This window comes from Apteryx mantelli, chromosome 2 (genome assembly GCF_036417845.1).
Source record: "Apteryx mantelli isolate bAptMan1 chromosome 2, bAptMan1.hap1, whole genome shotgun sequence".
In the NCBI taxonomy this organism is placed as follows: domain Eukaryota; kingdom Metazoa; phylum Chordata; class Aves; order Apterygiformes; family Apterygidae; genus Apteryx; species Apteryx mantelli.
In genome coordinates, this window is record NC_089979.1 from 37,875,375 (window position 1) to 37,895,657 (window position 20,283).

The 20,283-nt window shown below is 42.8% G+C and overlaps 1 protein-coding gene across 1 annotated transcript in view; it reads left to right on the top strand.

The window, feature by feature from the left end:
• CLVS1 (clavesin 1) overlaps positions 1-20,283 on the top strand; it is a 94,867-nt gene that overhangs the window by 68,013 nt on the left and 6,571 nt on the right. The window contains exons 3-4 of the mRNA XM_013954667.2: positions 8,691-8,801; positions 9,989-10,224. Of these exons, the coding sequence (XP_013810121.1) occupies positions 8,691-8,801; positions 9,989-10,224 (347 nt within the window). The remainder of the gene's footprint in view (positions 1-8,690; positions 8,802-9,988; positions 10,225-20,283) is intronic.

Below are 20,283 nucleotides of genomic sequence, written 5' to 3' on the forward strand. Positions count from 1 at the left end.
AATTTTTATGACCTGTGCTCGTTTATAATCTCTTCACAATAATAGTTTATACTCCCTTTACATGCCTCTCTCTATATGAATGCACATACAAAAGCTTTAGGAAGATTATAGGTTTCATTCAAGCCAAGTTACAGCAGAGTCCTGCTCAACTCAAAATAAGCTACCCAGCACTATAAATAACAGAATCTTCTTTCCTCCATCATCAAGTTTCTATCACAGCACAAGTTTAATACTATTGTATGATCTCTATATAATACCTTGGCACTTTCACGGGCAAAACAGAAAGTTTTGCTGCAAAGTCAATAGGTCTCCTGGGATGAAAGGCAAGTGCCACAAGACCTTTTTTAATTGCTTTTCTTTGGCTGACTTTAACTAATGCTGTGGGCATTGCTGTGGGATTTGTCCTCACTATGACATTTTGGCCTTCATTGCCCACTTCACTCAGATGCAGGGCTTTTTTTGGCAGAGAACAGATGAAACAGATATAGCAAGTGACAATGTGAAGAAAATTTAGAAGAAGTGTTTTATGCACATGGTGCAGATTCTCCAGCAATACGCCTCAGCAGAACAATGCATATCTAAAGAGATAGACTCCAGAGAGGGTTTTTCTTTCAAAACTCCTACACTGTCTGTTGGACAAGAAATGAGCTGCTGTAGTTTATCCTTTTTATGTCTTGCTTTTTGAATGCACTTGACTCTCTCCTTTCATCAGTCTTCTAAATCCTGGTGGATTTGCCTCTGTGTCATCTTCTCTGTGCTAAATCCTCCACACCCTGTACTTCAAACTACAGCGTCCCATGGATCTATTGCCTTCAGGATGGATGCAAGGCCTTTCTATGGAAACAGAAATAGCCAGGGAGAGAGAGGTTTAAATCAGATCAGCTAGAGAAAATTGCAGATTCTGGCTACAGTCGTTAATAGCACTAATTAATTTTGTTTAGAGCTAACTTTTAACAATTGCTTCCAATTAAAAATAATCCTTAAGTCATTCTTTTTCCAAAAATGCATGTTAAAAACAGAACATTTTTCAGGTTGAGTTTTCCATTGCAACCTTTTTAATCTCAGTGCTCTCTGGGTGTTGGTTTTTTTTTTTTTTTCCCCCATGTTTAAGGAAATTAGGGCAGTCTTTCCTTAAAGATATTTGAATGTGGACTTTTACTTTCACTGCTGGACATGCTCATTCTTTTTGTGGCCATTTTACTTTGGAAGGTCTTGTAGCAAAATCTGGCTACAAGCAAAGCACTTCTTCGAGCAATTCGTCTCAGGTCAAGAAGGTTTTGCTGCAGTCAGGTAGGGCAGGGTTTAGGAAAGTAGGGAGAGGAAAGTGAGTGCAATCATAATAACTATAGGATGACAAGAAAAGAAACATTAATATGAAATAGGGCCTCCGTATTTGGCTAGTACTGGGCAGCAGTGTAAGTCCTGTGAGTGTCTTCAGGAAGGAAAACCAGATCTTTTAAACAAGTAATAAATCATTTACAGTTTTCAGTGAAAGATGTTGTCAGGGTAAAGCTAGTGTTGACCTTTGAGCAGCGGTTTGCCAGAGGAACCCTGGGCCAGCCCAATGGCTCACACAGGCACAAGCAGCATTACTTTTACTCCTGGCATCAGGGAAAGGATCAGAGAAACATCACTCCTCTAGGAAACCTGGCGTTTGTGTGGAGCCTTTGCTATTCTGATGGTTTCAAATGCAGAACTGAGGCTGGTCGGTCAGTCATCCCTTGCCTTAATAGCCTGGGGCGGGGGGCGGGGTTGTGAAATGCTACAGCCTACTTGTGGTTACACACCTCAGGAAGCAGCACATGCATTTATTTAGCAAGCCTCGAGGACAGGGTTTCACTGTACCCAGTGCATTTTACAGTTTCTAATTAAACCCTAGACTACTTTTAGCTTTGACGATCTTCCTACTGCTTTTCCCTTCCCCCACAACTAATTTCAGGCTTTCATGTTCAGTGAGATTCAGGAATAGAAGCAACTCAGCTTGCAGTCACCCTCATTTAAGACAGCTGGATATGAAAGTGTTTCCGAGTCGCAGTTTACACCAAAAATCAGGACAATGTTGGAGAGAATTTAGCCCAGTTTGCTAGAGCTGGCTGCTAAAATTATAGCTAGTTCCTAAACTGACTTTGAAAAACAGCCTCTGGGGAATCTGTGTCCCTTTCCACACTGCCTCCTCTTTCTGTGACCCAAACTGCCTGTCCTTAGCTTGGTGTGTGACATAAATTTATTATTTATGTGGCCTAATCTAGAGCAAGGTGTTATGAATCTGGCAGCACACATGGCTGCAGCTGGCACCCTACTTGCGCAAATGCATGTGCTACTTCTTACAAATCAGTGTGTCAGAGCATTACCTCCTTACAGCTGTTTCTGAATCACCTTTTGAATTCCTCATTTCTCTGTGTACCTCCTGAACCAAGCCCCTAAATGAACCTGCTGCTCCTTTTGCAATTACTTGACTTGTCTTTCTTCATGAGGGAGCCTCTGTCTGTATCTCAAGTGTTTGAAATACTTTGAGATCAACAGAGGTACATGCCAAGCAAAATCAGCACTGGGCTACAGTGTCAACCTGGAGGAGTCACTGCTTTGGGCAGATCTTCTGTTCTTAAATTATTCTAAGCTGGTTCAGCAAAGGATTGCTTATAGAGAAGCAGTGAAGAAATCCTCCTTCTGCCCCAAGGTTACAAGTTATTTTGTTAGACCAGATGATATGACAGCATGATTCTGTCAGGACAAATCAAAGTTTACTGAACAAATCTGTGTTCTATAACCTGATTTATTGGTGCCATCTGTCAACACCCATGAACAGATGCTCTGGAGGACCTCATTAATGTGCAATAATGACTGGGAGAAACCCACTGCAAATGACTGAATTTTAAAAGTTATTGAGTGTAGCAGGAGAGATAACAAACATAATGAAAAAATTCTAGGAGAATGCATCCCAGTGTTCATTTTTCAGTTCCGTTTTCCTGACGGCAGTACTTCAGAGCATACTAATCTACATATGTGGGTATGCAGTGTAAAAATAAACCAAACGCTCATATTTTTCTGATTTTGCTCCAGTCCTTTGCTACGCTATAAATCAAAGAAAAGAGAGCATTTTGGTGTGAACAGTTACATTCACAGCTTAGCAAAATTAATGAGTTCTTCCTGATTGCAAGAATTCTTTTTACGGTTGTAGCTTGAGCAGGTCAAGACTGCCATATTTTTAGCACTAATGCCTTTTTTTAAGAAAGGTTTTCCCCCTACTCTGCAGCTATTTCCAAGATCTGTGTACTCTGAGGGCATTCCAAGATAGAAGCAAACGAGTTTGCTACTATTGCCACTGGCAACATTAATTTTGCATCCCCGTCTCTTCAAAAACACAGGGGACCAAAATGAGATAACAGAAGCAAGAGAAACTTGTCCGGATGGGGATCTGAACGTGCCTCATCTCAGAGCAGGCTTGGGAGCAACGTGCCTCATCTCAGAGCAGGCTTGGGAGCAACGGCAGTGCTTGCCATGGGAGCTTGGGGACTGCTTGGGGTGGTGTGGGAACAGCCCAGCCTCCGGTCCCTCCATTCCTGGGTCATGCCGCTGCATCTTGCTGCCTCCTGGCCTCAGGGTTTTCCGAATTAAACATTCATCTCTTAGGAGCTGCTTTAAAATTAGAAACTGAAACTATAGTGGTGGGAGTGACATCTCACCTTCTCTCTTAACACCTATTATAAGATAATCTGCTCTGCCCACGCCAAGGGTGTTAAAATGCCTTCGTTTCAGTGTGCTCAGGGACATGTCTTTAACGGACACAACTTATCCAAAATCTGGCAAAGCCATGCAGTCAGAGGACAACAACTTTCAAATTTCAGAGGCCAAATTTGAATCCAGAGATTAAGAGCTGAAAGCCTCCTGCCCTAATTGTACCAATCCGTTAAAATCACCCACTCTCGGAAATTCTCTGTGGAGAAACTATCACTGAACTATTAATAAAATCTTACTAAGCTATTAATACTGTCTGTGGGAGCTTTAATCCACCACAGGGACTGATTATGTAAGCTCGGAGGCATGAAGATGTTGTTTTTATCCTCAGTTTAAATGATCTTTCGGTTTAAACAGTTTTGTTTATGATTGAAATCTTCCAGAATCTAAGGGAAATTATTTTCATTCAAAGGGAATTCTACTTTGATTTGCATTAAACCAGGCAGTATGATCCAGATTAAAGTGCATTTGGATGGCAAGATGTGTATTTGCTTTCCTGACTGCAAAGAGTAGAACTTACAAAAGCATTTTAGAGATGTTGGTGTCCAAAATCCAGATGTCCCAAATCTAGAAATATACTCTAACTAGGTTTTTGAGCTCAGATCATTCCTCTGTTAAGCCAGTTCATTAGATGTGAAAACATTAGCTGTGGATCTCAAGCTAGACTTGTTTCTAATTTTCATATTCCAAAGACTTTTTTATTTTTCTGCTGCACTTCAGTGTGAGGAGATGTACATCTTGAGTGTTGGAAAATCATTTTCATTTTTAGCTTTCAGAATGAAGGAGTTCAGAAAAACAAAACAGTAAAAGGTTTCTGATGCATACTCATGCCAAAAGAAATAGATGTCATGGAGGCAGGATGAAGCAGAAATAGTGAAAAATTGTCTCTCATTCACCTCATAGCTTTTCCTCCCAAGCTATTTAATGGAACATTATGTATAGGAGATTTCTGAGTCCCAGATTCATTTCAGTTCAGAGAGTTCATAGACCAGGAGGTTTTGGAGGAGAAGGAATCAATGATCTCCGTAATATCTTCTTCTGATCTGCAAGCTTGGAAAAAATTCTACAATCTGAAATGACAGATGTATTGAGACCTGTGGCAGCTTCACTATGGCACTCAAGTGTTCATTTCTGTTTCTTCTTTGGGGATGCTGTGGAGGGGAATCAATGAAAAGAGTAGAAGAAACACATACCAAGTCAAAAAGACAAATCAGGCAAAAGAAAAGGCCCATCTCTAGCATCAGTTTCAGTCAATCAATAGTAACAACCAACACCCTGTGTCTTGACAATTTTGTCTCTCTTTTGGCTACACCATTTAGGAAAGGTGCAACTGCAGCACGGGTAGGTGTTTTCTTTATTTTAGTTTGCTTCAGGTCCCAGTGAAGAAGACCTGGTCCCATTCTGGGGTGAGCTAACCGCCAAAGGAGATATCATGCATCCTTTTGCTGTTTCTCCCCTCCTATTGCTCAGCGGCAAGTTAGCTAGGTTAACACTGATTTGGAAGTATTTATTCATGCTGCAGTTGCATCTCTGAGTGACATACAAATATGCCCAGTTTGATTTTCAGATAAGATGACAATAGTACTCACAAATAATTAGACCAATCCCCGGCTGCCATAGTTTCCTCACTAGTTCATTTATGCCATTGGAATGAAATGTAAATACATTCTCATGATTGGGTAGAGTTTTAACAAGTAATCAGGTTAAGAAAAGGCTCCATGATCCCAGGGTCCTTTTCACAATAGGCTCCAAAAAATGTACCTCATTATAAAATACACCTTCCCAAGGAATCACAAGACATGAGAAATCAAAAGAGAATTCCTAAAAGCAAAAGCTCTCCAGCAGAAAATCAATTTCAGTTTCTTTCACCTTGCCCCAGGGAAAGCAGCAGATACACTAAGTGGAGTGTGGGAAAGGTCTCATACATCTTACTGGAACTGTGCAACACATACCTCCAGACGAGAGCTTTCCTTTCCAAGGCAACTCTGCTCTAATTAGGGACTTCTGCAAAATTGGCATGTTGGAGTTCCAAACAGTGTCTTGATGATTCCCATATCAAATTTATTTAGTTAAAAAAAAATTATACTTTTGTCCTTGCTCTAATTGACAGCCTTACAAACGCAGGTGGACTGAAGAATGAAAGTCAAACTGAGCTTATTGTGCTTAGTAGGGCAAGGAATAAAAATTAGCAGAAAGCTACACACACAGAGATGTTCTTTGGTTTTTTTTTCTGATCATCACACAGCCTTTTCAAGCTTCTTTGTGCATTTTAGGTGTATCTTCAGAATGAAAATAAAGCAGTTGCCTTTAAAAAAAATTGTTACACGAACAGTTATCCTGTAACACTTCATCCACTGATATACCAGACTGAATCTAGTTTATGGACTCAACAATCTATGTTGGATAGACACAAATTTCATTTTATGTATAAAAAAGTAATTACTTTTCCTTAATAAACCCTTTCCAGAGGCAGTCTGCCAATTTAAACCTCTGACTGGTCCTTACGCTTGTCGTCATTCAGTCCATTTTGGGTAAGGTGGTATCATTAAGGCTGGCAAACATATTCTAAGCCAAACAGTTTCACCTTGCAAATGAAGTCTGACTGACATTTCTCTTTGAAGACTGTGATTCATGTCATCTGTATTTTCCAGTGAGAAGGCAAAACAATTCTTCTTTTTCAGGTCTGTGTAAATCTCTGTATCTTCAAGTTATTCCTGTGCTTCCCATTTCTCATGTCTTTCCTGTCTTGCTTCACATACAGACTGTATCTCCTACACTGACATATACTGTTACAGTGCAAAAAATGAACCAAAATGCAAAAAGTTCCAGAACTTCAACCCTAGACCTACAGCTTGTGGGATGGCACCTGCTTAGACAAATATGGAGAATAAAGTGGCTGAAACATTCTGATATCTCCTAATTATTTTTTTTCTGTTATTTGTTTTTGGCTTTCTGTTTTTTTTTTTTCCTGCTGTTTCCTGAAAAGCTTCAAATCTTTAATTTTCATTCCCATGTGGGAGGAAAGCAGCTGCTCATATATATGAATTTCCCATGAAATGGGCATTCTTGGCTCTGGTCTGGTCTAAAACCCAGTTTTAGGTCATCACAGGGTAGGAAGTCACTTTTGGCTTTGTCTCACATTTTTTATTGTCAATGATTTTTCTAGGTGAACTTAGAATAAAGGCCAGATTCTTAGCTGGTGTTTCTCATGACAGTTCTGTTGAAGCCACTGCAACTACAGTAATTTATATCAGCCAAAGCCATGTCCCTAAATTCTGACTAATATCCCAGTAACAATGAAAATAATCATCTTTCTTTAGAGTGAATGAGCAATAACACAACTTAACAGAGCATGTGTCTTCCTTAAAAGGCCCGGTTTATAGTTTTCTGGAATATAAAATGGGACCACCTGTTATATTATCCAGCCTGGCCTCCTGCATACTGACTTAGCAGCCACAGTTTTGCAACAGAGAATCAAAGAATGATATTTGTAATGACTTCAGTTAAGTTGACATGTTACAGGTATAAATGCCTTACACAACTCTTGCTAGAGTCAAAGGTATCACTTAATGCCTGTGGCCCCTCACAAACACTGAGTGTATTTTGAGATGACCACTGTGGTAATGCATGGCCTGTGCTATAAAGGAGTGTAAAGGGCCCTGCCAATCTCACTTCGGTGAGGATGGTCGTCAGAGGCGGTCTAACACAGACACGGTGCTAAATCCGGGGAATAATTTGACCTTGAAGCTGTGCAGAAGCTATACCAGGCTGGCGGGTAAGGGGATTTTGCATATCACCTCACAAATCCACCCCATATCCTCACCAGCCATGCTCAATCTCTGATTCTTCAGAGGAAAGCAAAAGAAAGCCCTGTAATACACTACGCTAATTTTGTGGGGGGAATGAATGCTGCCTGAGTCCTGAAGCCAAAGCTCTGAAGGAAGAGATCTGATTATAATCTTTCTTTAAATGGTGAGTGACAAGGGTTATCAGCACTCGGAGGCTGATGCAGGCTCGGTCAGGATCACCCTTCGTCAGGGAGAGGCAGGCAATTCTCCTCTCTCTGGATGTGTATTTGCACAGGGGAACAGTGGCCATCCCACTATTTATGCAAGTGAGAAGATGCTAGGCTCAGCCCTGACTGTCTGACATTTGTTAGATGAGAGTGTAGGTACAAAATGCCCGTCACAATATACAGTAACCTTTAAAACATGCCAGCAACCTCCTCTTTTATTAACTGTGCCACGCTGCCTGAGCGGCGTAGGATGCTTTTGCATACACCTCCCCAGGACGACGCTACCTGAATGTTAATGCAGGGGGTGTTTGTACAAAACCTCGTAGCAAGCTCTGCCAGTTTCCATGGTGCCGTCATGGTGCTCTCTCGCAACACCTTCACTTATCAGCATTTCCCACCCATCCTCCTCCCCATAATATGCTGCTCGCTCACCCTGAAAGGTCAGCCATTGTAATGATGATTTTAGCAGGAGGGAGGCAGGGAGGCAGAAGGGTGAAAAGGTGAGCGGTGTGTAGCAACGTTCGTGGGAACTGGGGACTTTTGTTATGCAACACAATGAGAAATTAGAAAGCTTCCCCTCAAGGGAGCCGTGTTCATCAGCCCTGTCTCACTTCCCATCTTGGCAAAGTCAGATGCCCTGATGGAGTTAAAAAATGTTCAGGCAGAGTGTCTGGAGAATCTACTTTAAATCATCAGCAATTGATGTGCTAGTGCATGGAGGGGAGAAGGGACTGTGTCTTCTAACAGAAAAAAAGCGATGCAAGCATTTCTTGGCTTCTTCCTCTTTCTATCTCCCTCCTGCCCCCTCCCAGCCAAGCCCAGTCCTCATTAGCTGTTGCAGATGGTAAGAGGCAGACTTCTTCCCCTGACTTTCATCCTATTGACTGCCTGACTAAAACACTGCATCTATTAACTGGCTTCCATTTCTTTCTTCCTGTAGGACAGCTTTCCTGCTCGTTTTGGAGGAGTCCATTTTGTCAACCAGCCCTGGTACATTCATGCCTTGTACACACTAATCAAACCATTCCTCAAAGACAAGACAAGAAAAAGGGTAATTAGAGGGGTGGGGTGGGTGTGGGGGGTAGGATGCTAAGATCCGGAATGACTGAATACTGCCTACTTTCTTTGCTTTCTTCTTTTTCTCTCTGATGTTTTTCAAGTGGCTTCTGAGAATTGCAGCTATGACTAAAACTTTAGTTAGAATTTGCAATGGTCTGTTGACTCAATAACTCGGCAGAGGTGGGTTATTTTCAGAATGTGAGCCAGGCACAGGAGAACTGCAATCACCAACAGAAGATCCATTTAATGGGAAATGCTCATGGGTAGAGAAAATTGGCACACTGGAGGCATTACCAAGCATGGCTGAAGTCACCAGCAGAGGGTGAAACTTCTGTTCAATGGAAACTGTTTTAGTGGGAGTGAAATTTCCTTTTTTGCTTCTTCAGCAAGTTGACTTTGACCACATAGTGCTGACTCACTGGTTTCCACAAGAATGTCCATGCCTTGAGCCCCTTTGCTCACACTGCAGAAGAAGTAGGCCTTCCCCACCAAAAAGCATGTGACTTGTTGTCCTGCAGTCTTCTTATCTATTTGTACTCTCAAGTCTATGAAACAAACACAAGATTATTTCTCAGAAGGCCCCAGAACCTGCACTGGGGTATGTCTGATGAAAATCATGCAGGCTAAGGACAGTACCAGTCTGAGAGCAAAGAGGGATTAGAGAGACAGATGACAACCGAAGCAGTGTGAAGTGGTTCAGCAGAATGGCACACCACTGGGAAGTGTCAGTCACTGGGTGCCGAGCTGGGCTACATTCTCAGAAGCTGAGAACATATTCTTCTCATTTTCTTTCTGTAGGCTCCACTACCTCCCTTTTCTTCTTGCCACTCTTTGTACAAGTCTCTATCCTCTTACAGTAGTGATAATCGGTTATTATCCCTGACTTCCACATTCCCTGATCTGGTACTTAAGAAAGTGAGTGTCATGCACCAAAAGTAAGTGAATCAGGAATTTAAGAAGTGTTTAGAGTGCCAGCCTAATTCTTCACCTATACACACCAAAGCTAATCCTTCTCCTCTCCCCTGCCTGAACACACGCTAAGTGCTTTTGAATTTCCCACCTGAAACTGCAGTTTCAATTAATGACACTGCACACATCATTAGCGTCATTATTATCGTACTTACTGAAGTAAGGAACTGATGATGACTTTGAACTCTCTTTTTATTATTTTTTTTAAAGATCTTCCTCCATGGTAACAATCTAAACAGCCTTCACCAGCTAATACACCCTGAATGCCTGCCCTCTGAATTTGGGGGGACGCTTCCTCCTTATGACATGGGGACGTGGGCTCGAACATTACTTGGACCCGACTACAGTGATGAGAATGAATACACTCACACCTCCTACAATGCAATGCATGTGAAGCACGCGTCCTCCAACCTGGAGCAGGAGGCCTCACCCAAGCCCATGAAAAGGTGAGTTCTGCTTTTGAAATCATCTCTCGTTTGGCGTTGCTGACAGGTTTGGAATAAATCTAACAGGAAGGGCTCATCTGGCTCTGAAAGAAGCAGTAGCTAATTTGGCAAACACTGCTAGTAAGGAGTGCTTCAACCCGAACTGCCATCACAATGTGGCAGGAGAAAGGAAGGCCTCTCTGAGGAGCCCTAATTACTTGTCTGATTACTGATGACTGTGAACAAAAACAAGGGAAATTAATGAGCCCCCGCACAGAGTATTACATAAAGTATATCACAGTGAAATGCTCTTCTGTATGACATAGAGTGGCCGCAGCATCACTTCAGTCCTGTTTTCTATTAGCTGCTCTTGCTTTGGTGCCTGCTGACCCCAGTTGTTAACGATGATGGTTTTACCATGTGAATGGCTGTGAATCCAGCTTTTGTACGACGAACACCACTGCCCTCTAAAGGAGAAATGGATTAGTCTCATTCAGGTACTTCTGCAGCCACTTTCTCCCTCTTTCTTCCTGCGAGCCCAGTAAAGCTACTCTTGCAAGCAAGATCTCTGGTTTAGTGATTGTGCATTCTGCTCTGAATGCTTAAAATTACAGCTCTTGTATGGCTCTATACAACCCTCAGTAATTTGCACTAATTGTGGGGAAGGGAATGAGGAGGGGATGACATCCAATGCAGATTTCTGAGGTTTGTGGCTTTCTGCGAGGCACAGCAGGGCCAACGCCAGCTGACAGCAGAGCCAGTGGGAAAGCCAAGGAGCGATGGCCAGGCCGGCTGCCCTGCACTAACCCAGCACCTTTGCGAGCCTCACCCTCCGCGCTGCACTCCGCCAAACTGCTTTCCGTGCAGAGCGCAGCTATGCCTCGGCTTGCTGCCGCCACTTGAGGACCGCAGCGCTCGGAGACACGGTGTCACTTGGTGTGACAGGGAGTCGCCGTCACTTTGTCACAGCAAAATCAAACCTGACAAGACAGATGAGCCGTAATGTCATGCAATTAATTGTAAGAGTCTTTCATCTTCCGAGGAAGAAGGAAGACGTTCCTGCGTTGCAGTTCCCTCCCAGGTTAGCGCAACTCCGTGCTGTTTCAGCTGCAAAGGAAAGTCTCACGCTGAAAACACTCGCACTCACAACCAACATTAGGGCCATGAGACTGTGGGTGTATGATCCTACCAGGACCATGGCCTTAGCATGAAGAGAGGTGGCTGTCTGCATATTCAGCAGTTCTCACCACTGACTCCCAGCCAGGACTGGGGGCCAGGATGGGTTTACAAAGTTTGTCCCGAAGAAGCACTCCAAAGAATTGGCTTTAAAAGAACTTTTTTGACAATATTAGCAAGGAGCACATTGAATGATTTTAGCTTTAGGATGTAAACTAAATATTTCTTTGTTGCAAAGATACAGAGAGTGTACAATTTATACAGCTTCATAGAAAGAAATCTACATCTTTTTTAGTTCTGAAGTGTTAAGAGCTGTTCACAGGTTAGTGGTAAATCTTAGCAGAGGATCAGGTCTTCAGCTGCAAAGAAGTGAGGTCTCATTGTGCCTTCAGGGGAGAACCTCCGCTTGAAAATGAGTTCAGTGCCAGAAAACCCTGCCTCAAGGCAAAGTCTTCTTTTGTAATCTGTTCACTAATATAAAAGTGCATTAATGCCAATATGGCAAATGGACAAATCTAATTTGTCATGTTGCCTCTGGCAGACCAGATCTAACTTTTAGCCTAATTTTGTTACTCGGCTGTTAAGTGAACCATCTGATCTTCTACCCTGTGGTCATTTCTAGCTGTTAGAGGTGAAAAGTTCACTGCTTCTACAGATTTTCACCTATGAGTATCTCCTTTAATTCTTCCTCCTCTGAAATTACTTTTCAGCCTAACTTAAGGTAAAAGACTACACTTAGGAAGCATAATTACATGCTTTATGTAGGTCTAAGGCCTATTAAAAGGTCTACAGATTTCTACCAATATTAACTTTCTTAATATACACTTTCTACCGGTTCTTTAGGTTTATACAGCATCTGAGAGCCTCAAGCCATGACTGGGGTTCCCTGATACTCCTGGGAGGTTCATGCTAGGCATAGGCAATCTCCTAGCATTAGTATTCATCTTAAATATAATTCGTTTTTAATAGTCCTAGCAGTTTTGCCTTTGTTAAAGCAATTTTGCCCTTCCATTAAAAATTTTTCCCCTCCTCCTCCACACACATCATGAAAACTTTTAAAATCATAGGCAAACAAGAAATGATTCTATGCTGAGACGTTGCTTTTAACCAAAAATGTGGCTGCCCCTTTCCTTAGCCCATATATTCCTCTGAAAGGGAAAAGTAATGAAGATTGAGCCTTCTCAGGTTTCTGTATTTGAAGGACGAAAAGCCTTGCTGAACAATTACGGGTCTTTTCCTGTTGAACTTCTATCGCTGCAGAGGTTTCCTCTGAGTAACCTCTCCAAAGAGCCGGGTAATGGCTGCACGAGACGACAGCGTTTCTCCGAGGTGGATTTACCCAGGGGTGGTAAATCCAGCTTTATCCCCCTGGAGCAAGGCCTGGGGTGTTTTCTTAGTGCTGGAGCCTCAGTACTTCAAGAAGAGCCTGCAGTTTTGCTCTGTGAACACAGAGAAATGAGTCTGTGAAATCTAGTCCAAATCATAGCAAATTGGAAACAGAGAGTAGTTAACTGTGGTACCTGGTGATATATATGGGCAAAATTGGGAGAGGAAGCTGTAGAGTGCACCCTACACCCAGAGAAAGAGGCTCACCCTGAGCACAAACTGCTTACTCCAAATGCAATGATGATGTCAAAATTAAGCCATTTTCTGTGGCAATTTTAGTATCAGAGATACTGAGCAATCAATATAAGGATTACAGATCCAGAGGAAAAACACCAGGAAATGGAATCAGAAAACAACTGACCAAAATAATTTTGTAGCCACTTAATTTATATTCAAAAGTGAATGAAATGTTCATAGAAGAAAAAAAGGAGGAGGGCATTTTCTAGTTCTGAGTGATACCAACCTCAAGTTATTACCTGAAAACTAAGTCTATCAAAATGTAGACCAAGAGAAAATACTGCACCAAGGTGGCAGGGAATGGAAGTGAAACAGGTGCATGTTTGTGCTTCAGCTTCAGGACTGAAAGCAGTGTATTGGCTCACATAGCCAGGGAAGACGTGTATAAATCGAAACAAGTTCAGGTGAGAGCTGCGAGCAGGGTCAGGAGAATGGATAGCATATTTTTACAGCAAGAAATTGTACAAGAGAGTGGTTTGTTAAGCCTCACAGAGCAAAGGCTGAAATGGATATGATTGCTCTCTATAAATACAGGAGGGAATAAAATCTGGGGTGAATGAAGAGCTATTTAAGCAAATGGACAACATAGGTATGAGAACAAATGGGAGTAAACTCACCAAAGTATACTTAGGCTGGAAATTAGCAGAGTTTTGCTAGCAATCAGAGGAGTGAGTTACTGAAACAGCTTTTCAGTATGACAAACTAACTGAAACATGAGTTAAAGGTTTTATATGAGGTGGTTACCAGAGGTCACAGGAGACCAGACTTGGCCCTCAGAGTCTCATTAAGTTCCAATTTCTGCAGCTCTTAACAGCAATGAGACTAGAATGCTATTTTCTTCCCAACCACAGGCAAGGCTGTTTTTTCTCTGTGACTTGAAATTGCACAAGATTTGTTCTTGAACAAGACTCCTTGTTTACTTCAGAGAACAGAGTCTTTGTCAAGGGGGAAAGCATTGAAAATCCTCTTAGAAAAAAACTACCACTGACTCTAGCTTGTAACATGATCTTGAAAATCTTGAGATTTGAAAAATTTCTGAAATATGGAAATATCTTTAATCAAGGCCGTTTGCAATTCTCTTTTGACCCACCAGTGGCCACATGAAACCCCATGGGGAAAAAATCAAAGCAGTGGAAACTGCACTCCCATCTGCAGAAATTATCTTACACCCTGGGAAAAAATCCCAGAATCCTACTACTGTATGAGCAGATGGAAAACAAAGCAAAACAGCTGATGACTCCAGATAATGAGCCTTAATGGTCAAGAAAAAAAAGCAACAATAACAAAATCTATTCAGAATATATCTGTTTATTAAGATTCAGCTCAGTGAAGTTTGAAATGGGCAAGGTGATAAACATGCAAACTAGCATTAATACAGTAAAAGCACAGTCAGTTCAAACCGAAAACGTGGCCACATTGGTTTTATAATCATTAAAGCAGCAAAGGCAATAGCCACTGTTATGTCTCTGAGGAGAGACTTACCCTGTTGTGGGCCATCTCTTCTGAATAGTCTGCATCCACGCAGGGAGCTTCTCACTTGCTAGCTTTGGGATTTGAAAGCTGTGTAAATGGTGTGAAAATTCAGAGCACAGAGACAAAAAAAAAATCACCTCTGGTAGCTGTGGCCAAACTTTCTGGGAGCCCTGACGGTCTGAAGGGGCCTTGAGTTGGTTTAATCAACAGAGAGCTAACACAAAAAGCAAAGCATTTGTCTGAGGCGTTCATGCTGGCTTTTGTTGATGAGCTGCTGTTTTTTGTAACAGCTGGAGGTTTTGTCTGGGTATGCGATGTAATGGATAGTTATAGCAAACAGTTAAGCCTAGCAGTTGAAGAGTTGGAGCCTGCTCTCATCAAATCACTGCTCCAATAGGGCATGGCCTTTTGGGCAGCCACAGTGTGAAAAGTGTGCCTTTGGGCACCAAAGCGCAGTGAGTGAGCATCCCCAATTGGAAAGACTGATTTAGTGACCGGGGAAGATGTTAAGGAGCTCAGTTCTTTGAAGAGTTTCCCTTTTCCCAAGCGTCACCCAGCTCTGACATTTGGGTCCAGTGGCAGCAAGAAACTTGCAGCAGCATGTTACTTCCCTGTGACTCTCTTTTCTTTACAAGCCCTGCTTTTCTGCAGCTGCATCTGAATAGCCTCTTCATCTCTGAACTTCATCTTTGGTCCAAGTGACCAAGACTCTTCTCTGCCTTTGCTTGTTCCCAGTTCTAGTAACCAAGCACAGTCTGAGCTGACTGTGCTGTCTCTGCTCTCCCACATATCAAAGCAGTGCTCTCTTGCAACCAGTGCAAACAGGTCTGGAAACCTAGTGCAATTTGCAATTTCCCTGCAGGGAAAGGAAATTTTATGTAACAGCTACATATATATTCCTGGCCAAACAACCAGTGTTGTTTAATCAAATCTATTTAATCAAAGTTTAATTAAACATAATTTTAATCAAAGTTGGAATTAAAATTATTCTTAGAAAAATATGGATTGCAGGAACATTCTTATCCCCAAGTCATGCTCCTTAGAGATGCAGGAAAATCAGAGTTAGGGTGAAACCTTTAGAGTAGAACCAAGCACACTAACTGTGAAAATGTGCAATTTATGCATCAAGACACCATCAGCTTTTCCTTCCATGAAGCAGAAACTTAAGCCCCTAAAGATACAGTGACCTGCCTAGTGGATCATCAGAAGCCCCCTTATTAGGCATTTGGCCTGCTTAACCATTTTGAAAATACAGCTAAAAAACTGTTGGAAGGTTTAACCTGATGTTGTTGAGACCAGAGCATGCAGATTTTTATGTCCCTAGTTTAGAGTGAAATGACTTTAAAATACATATTAGGTTTGCCACTATTACTTCCTGATGTGTGGATTTTCAAAAGGACTGATTTTCAGATGAACTTTTTGCTAATTGTTGTTTTTCAGAAACAAGATCCTGCTCTCAGAAAGAGGGTGCCACAGCTGGTACACACAAATGCCAGTTGGAACATTTTCAGACTCAAAAGGGACCATTTGTGGGTGTGACTTATGAAAGGCTTTTATTTATTCAGACTGGTTCCTCCATATGCCCAGCTGGGCTGTGCAAGGCAGACCTTTCTAGTTGTTATCCTTGGTGTGACCTTAACATTCTGTCGCCATATGTTTCTGCTTTTATGGGTCATGTTTTACGCTGGTTCACAGTCAGCACCAATTTACTGCAGAAGTAGTAAAATGCCAGAAAATAAAAATCAGTATGAAAACGTGTGAAAACTTCTCACTGCCCATGGACACCACCTGGATTGCTCTCCTCATAGCTGGGATGGTCTATTCCACTTCTCCTGGAGGAGAAGTGAAATATTGCATGCAGGCATTCAGGTAAAGTAGCTCTACTTGTAACATGTAAGACATAAGATGCAAGAATTATATTCATTATTATATTATGAATTAGTTCAAATGACAGAGAATTTCTTAATGACTCTGTGAAAATGCTTTCCCCATATGCAGATTATGAATGAGACGGGTCTTAATAGTAAAGCAGGTGTCCCGGGGACATGCATTTCATGGTAATGTCTGCACTGTATAGGAACATATATTATTAGCTGTGGAACAGTTTTACAGCTTTAGACTGGAATTCTGCTAATGCATCAGAAAGAAATGAAAAGGATTTGCCACATTAGCTGGTCTCTAGGAAGCTGCATGAGAACTCTCTGATGAACCAGAAGTGAGAGAAGTCAGGAAGGAGTTCAGAGCTGCGACTAAACCAAGCACAGAAGAGATGAGTAGTTTGGTGCTGGGAATCCCCTGGGACAGGGCAGGAAACCCATCACTCTCTGAGGGTGTTGATAACATGGTTTTCATCTGTTTCCTGCACCAGTGATCAGGGCAGTACGAAGGTGCACATACGCAGGCAGTAGACTAGAGGTGGGAATGGCAGAACTGGTTCTGTTCAAGCTGCCTAAAACGTTGCGTTGTAAATTATGCCTTTAGTTGGCTATAAATTCGCCAGAAGTGTAGTAGTTTAGACTAGAGACATGACACTTAATAAAACAAACGGCTTTTGCAAAGCATGTCTTTTGCTGCCCTGTGAAAATCCACCTAAATCTGTCCATGTTACAAGTGTTTGAAAAGGCCATTCACACATGTTCTCTAGAAACATATTTAATTTTAGCATTTAATGTCCCCAGAGATTCCCTCACACTTTAGCTTGGTCTCCCAGAATAAGTTTTTTCAGTTCTGCTTCACGGATCAATGACCATGATGTCCATCTCCTGCCTAGGCCATGAGGTGCAGAGGACTTTTTTATAACTATACCTTTTACTTGTAACCACAACTTTACCCTTCTCCAGACAAGCCTGTGGCAAGACATGGGACCTGGGAACAGGAAGACTGACCCCCTTGGCTCTCAGGGCTGCATCCTCCCTGTTGTTGGCATGCTGAACTGAGGAAACTAAAGTTCAGTGACGAACCGCCTAGGATACTGGGAAGGGGGTTCACTGGGATGGGAGCAATAAGGCAGACTGAAAGATGGGGTAGGAGTAAAAGACTAGAAGCAGCTGGTCTAGGAAGCACACTCGGTGGACGAAGAAATGGGGATAGTAAAGGGAGGTTTGCCGGAAACCAGGAATGATATTTTGGTTAAGCCTGTTGGATGCGTCCCTGGGGATCCTGTTCTCCCCCTGTGCTCAAGCTCCTGCATAGGCCAGGCAAGTCACTTAAACACAACTTCTTCCAGATGGTGAGACTGCGTGTTGCTTATTTTCAGTCTGCCAAGCTATAGACTCTGGGGTCTAATTTCCAGAAATGCTCAGCACTCACCTGCAACTGAAATCAATGGGATATGTGCTTTGAACACACAAACATATATATTATGTATATATATGTATATATTATATATAAATGCTGAGCTCTCTGCAAAATCAGACCCTAGGAACTAGGAATTGGGTACCTTGCATTGGAGGAATATTTGGACCTTAATCTCTCAGAGTCTCAGCTTTCCACATGCAAAATGGAAATAAAAAATCCTTGCAGTAGTGCTATGGAGGTAAATGAATTAGTATTTAAGAGGCACACAAGTACTGTGTTGATGAACTCCACAGAAAAGCTCAGGAGGGAATTAACAAAGGCTATCCTCAGAGCAGGGTTTGAATAATATGCAGCAAATGTGTCACAGAGCCACACACTGAACCGCTAAGAGAAAGTAAAATAAATAGCCACTTATTAACTCAGCACTGTCTACCCTGAGCACTGAGAGAGGCAAGAGTCCTTTGAGAAAAAATAGTACGTGCTCCTGGAACTGGGTCGTAATGCAAAGGTCATAACGCCCCCACACATGGGGGCTGAGTGAATGCTACTCTAACAACCTACATTTCAGCTTTTCCTGCTCTTTCAGTGCTTGACTTTCCAACCTAAATAGTACATCTGCAGGGTTGCTTTCCTTTTGCGGTGCTGTTCCCACTAAGAAAAGGAAACTTGTGATGTAGGACCTGGGAGCAGGAAGACTGACCCCCTTGGCTCTCAGGGCTACATTCTCCCTGCTCTTGGCATGCCATGTTGAGGAGACTAAGATTCAGGGAAGAACCGTCTGGGATACTGGGAACTGGGGTCACAGGGATGGGAGCAGAGAAGGCAGACTGATAGATGAGGCAGTAGTAAAGGACTGGAGTGACTGAGCAAAGGGACTGGAAGCAGCTGGGCTAGAAAGTACACTTGGTGGACAAAAAAATGGGGATGAGTAGAAGTGGGAATGGTGATGAGAATTGTCTGTGTCCATGTGTGTGAGCACTATTCATAAAGTGGGAGAAGCAAATTTTCTTCAGTATTTGGCCTGAATTTCCTTTACTTGGATATCATGCTCTGGGTATTTTTTAGCAGCTGTTCCTGAATCTGCTGTGAATTGGTGCTGACTGCTGTTGCTTTGTTGTCTTTATTCAGCCTCATGATAGGCCTACCTTTTGATGCATGACATATTGCACCCCAGGGGCCTAAGGGTCTTCCAGGAGCTCCTGACTGAAGCAGGTGTGCTGATTTCCTTTATGTGAAAAAGAGAGTGTGGAGGAGGCAGTCTACAGGAAAAGGAAATGGAGAGAATAAGCACCCACCCACACTTTTCTCTACCATGGACTTAGGATGTGACCAAGGCAAGACCTTGACACAGGAACTCTAAAGCACTTGGGAGCAGGGTCTTTCAGGCACATCTGTACTGATAAATGAAAAAAACCAAGGGAGTGAACCTTTATTCCAAGATCAGTGGCACAGACCGATTCTTGTCTGTGTTGCTCAGGCAGCACCTCTACGGGAGGAGTCTGCATTTGCACTGCATAGCACCTGGATCTTTTTCTCCTCTGAGCCTCAGTGGCTGTAAGACACAAGACTGTATGTCTTATGCCAAATGATTGAGCACTTTTGTGCATTTCTCCGCTTCAACACATCTGCAGTGAGCTGAGAGCTGTGTCATAACCCACCAGAGAATTGTTTTTATAGCAAACACCAAAGGATATATACTGCATTCCCTGCGGTGTGGGATAGAGGACTGGAGTGTGTGTGGGGGGTGACTCTTAAGGATGCACAGCCAGCTGGGACAGGGTTAGAGCCAAATGTGGTGTAGTGTCATTCATACTGGTTTTTGGGTGCAGGCCCTGCAGTGAAATGCCCATTGACCTGTTCCTAGGGTTTGCTATGGGGAGAAGTAGCTGGAGCTCGCTGTCAGGAGAGAGCAGGGAGTGAACTAGCAGGTAAGCAGTCTGGAGGATGAGGCATCTTGTGCTGGGGTACACTCTCTGGCACTCGCCTCTTTAGCGGTGTAGAACGTACTCATAGTTACCTCTTCATGCATGCAGCTAAGCATAGTTTTGCAGCCATCACCACCCCCAGTTTTGACATGCTGAGGTACTACTCAAAGACCTCTCCCTACGTGTGCACCCCTAGGTGTCCTAACCACTGTGGAGAAAGATGGTCACGGCTGTCACATCGGCTAAAAAAACAGATCCTGTTTGGGAAGCGCAGCAGCTTGTCACCATCACTGTTGTCCTGTAGGACAAAGCACTGGATTGGGAGTTATGAGGCCTGTGTTTTAGTCCTGTGTCATCCCCTGTGTAGGTGGATCACTTAACCGGCTCAGCTCTACACCCCTAGAGGCTGAGGCTAGTTCATCTCTTTGAAATGCTGTGGTTGGTGTATCAAAGTCGTCCCTGTCAGCAGGTCTCCATGGCACAATGCTGCACTGTTAATGCAGAGCTATGAGCCAGCACAAGTGGAGAAGCTGCAGGGTTGAATTAGCAAGAGATTTCAGCAGGGCTTATTAGCCTGGGCAGAGAG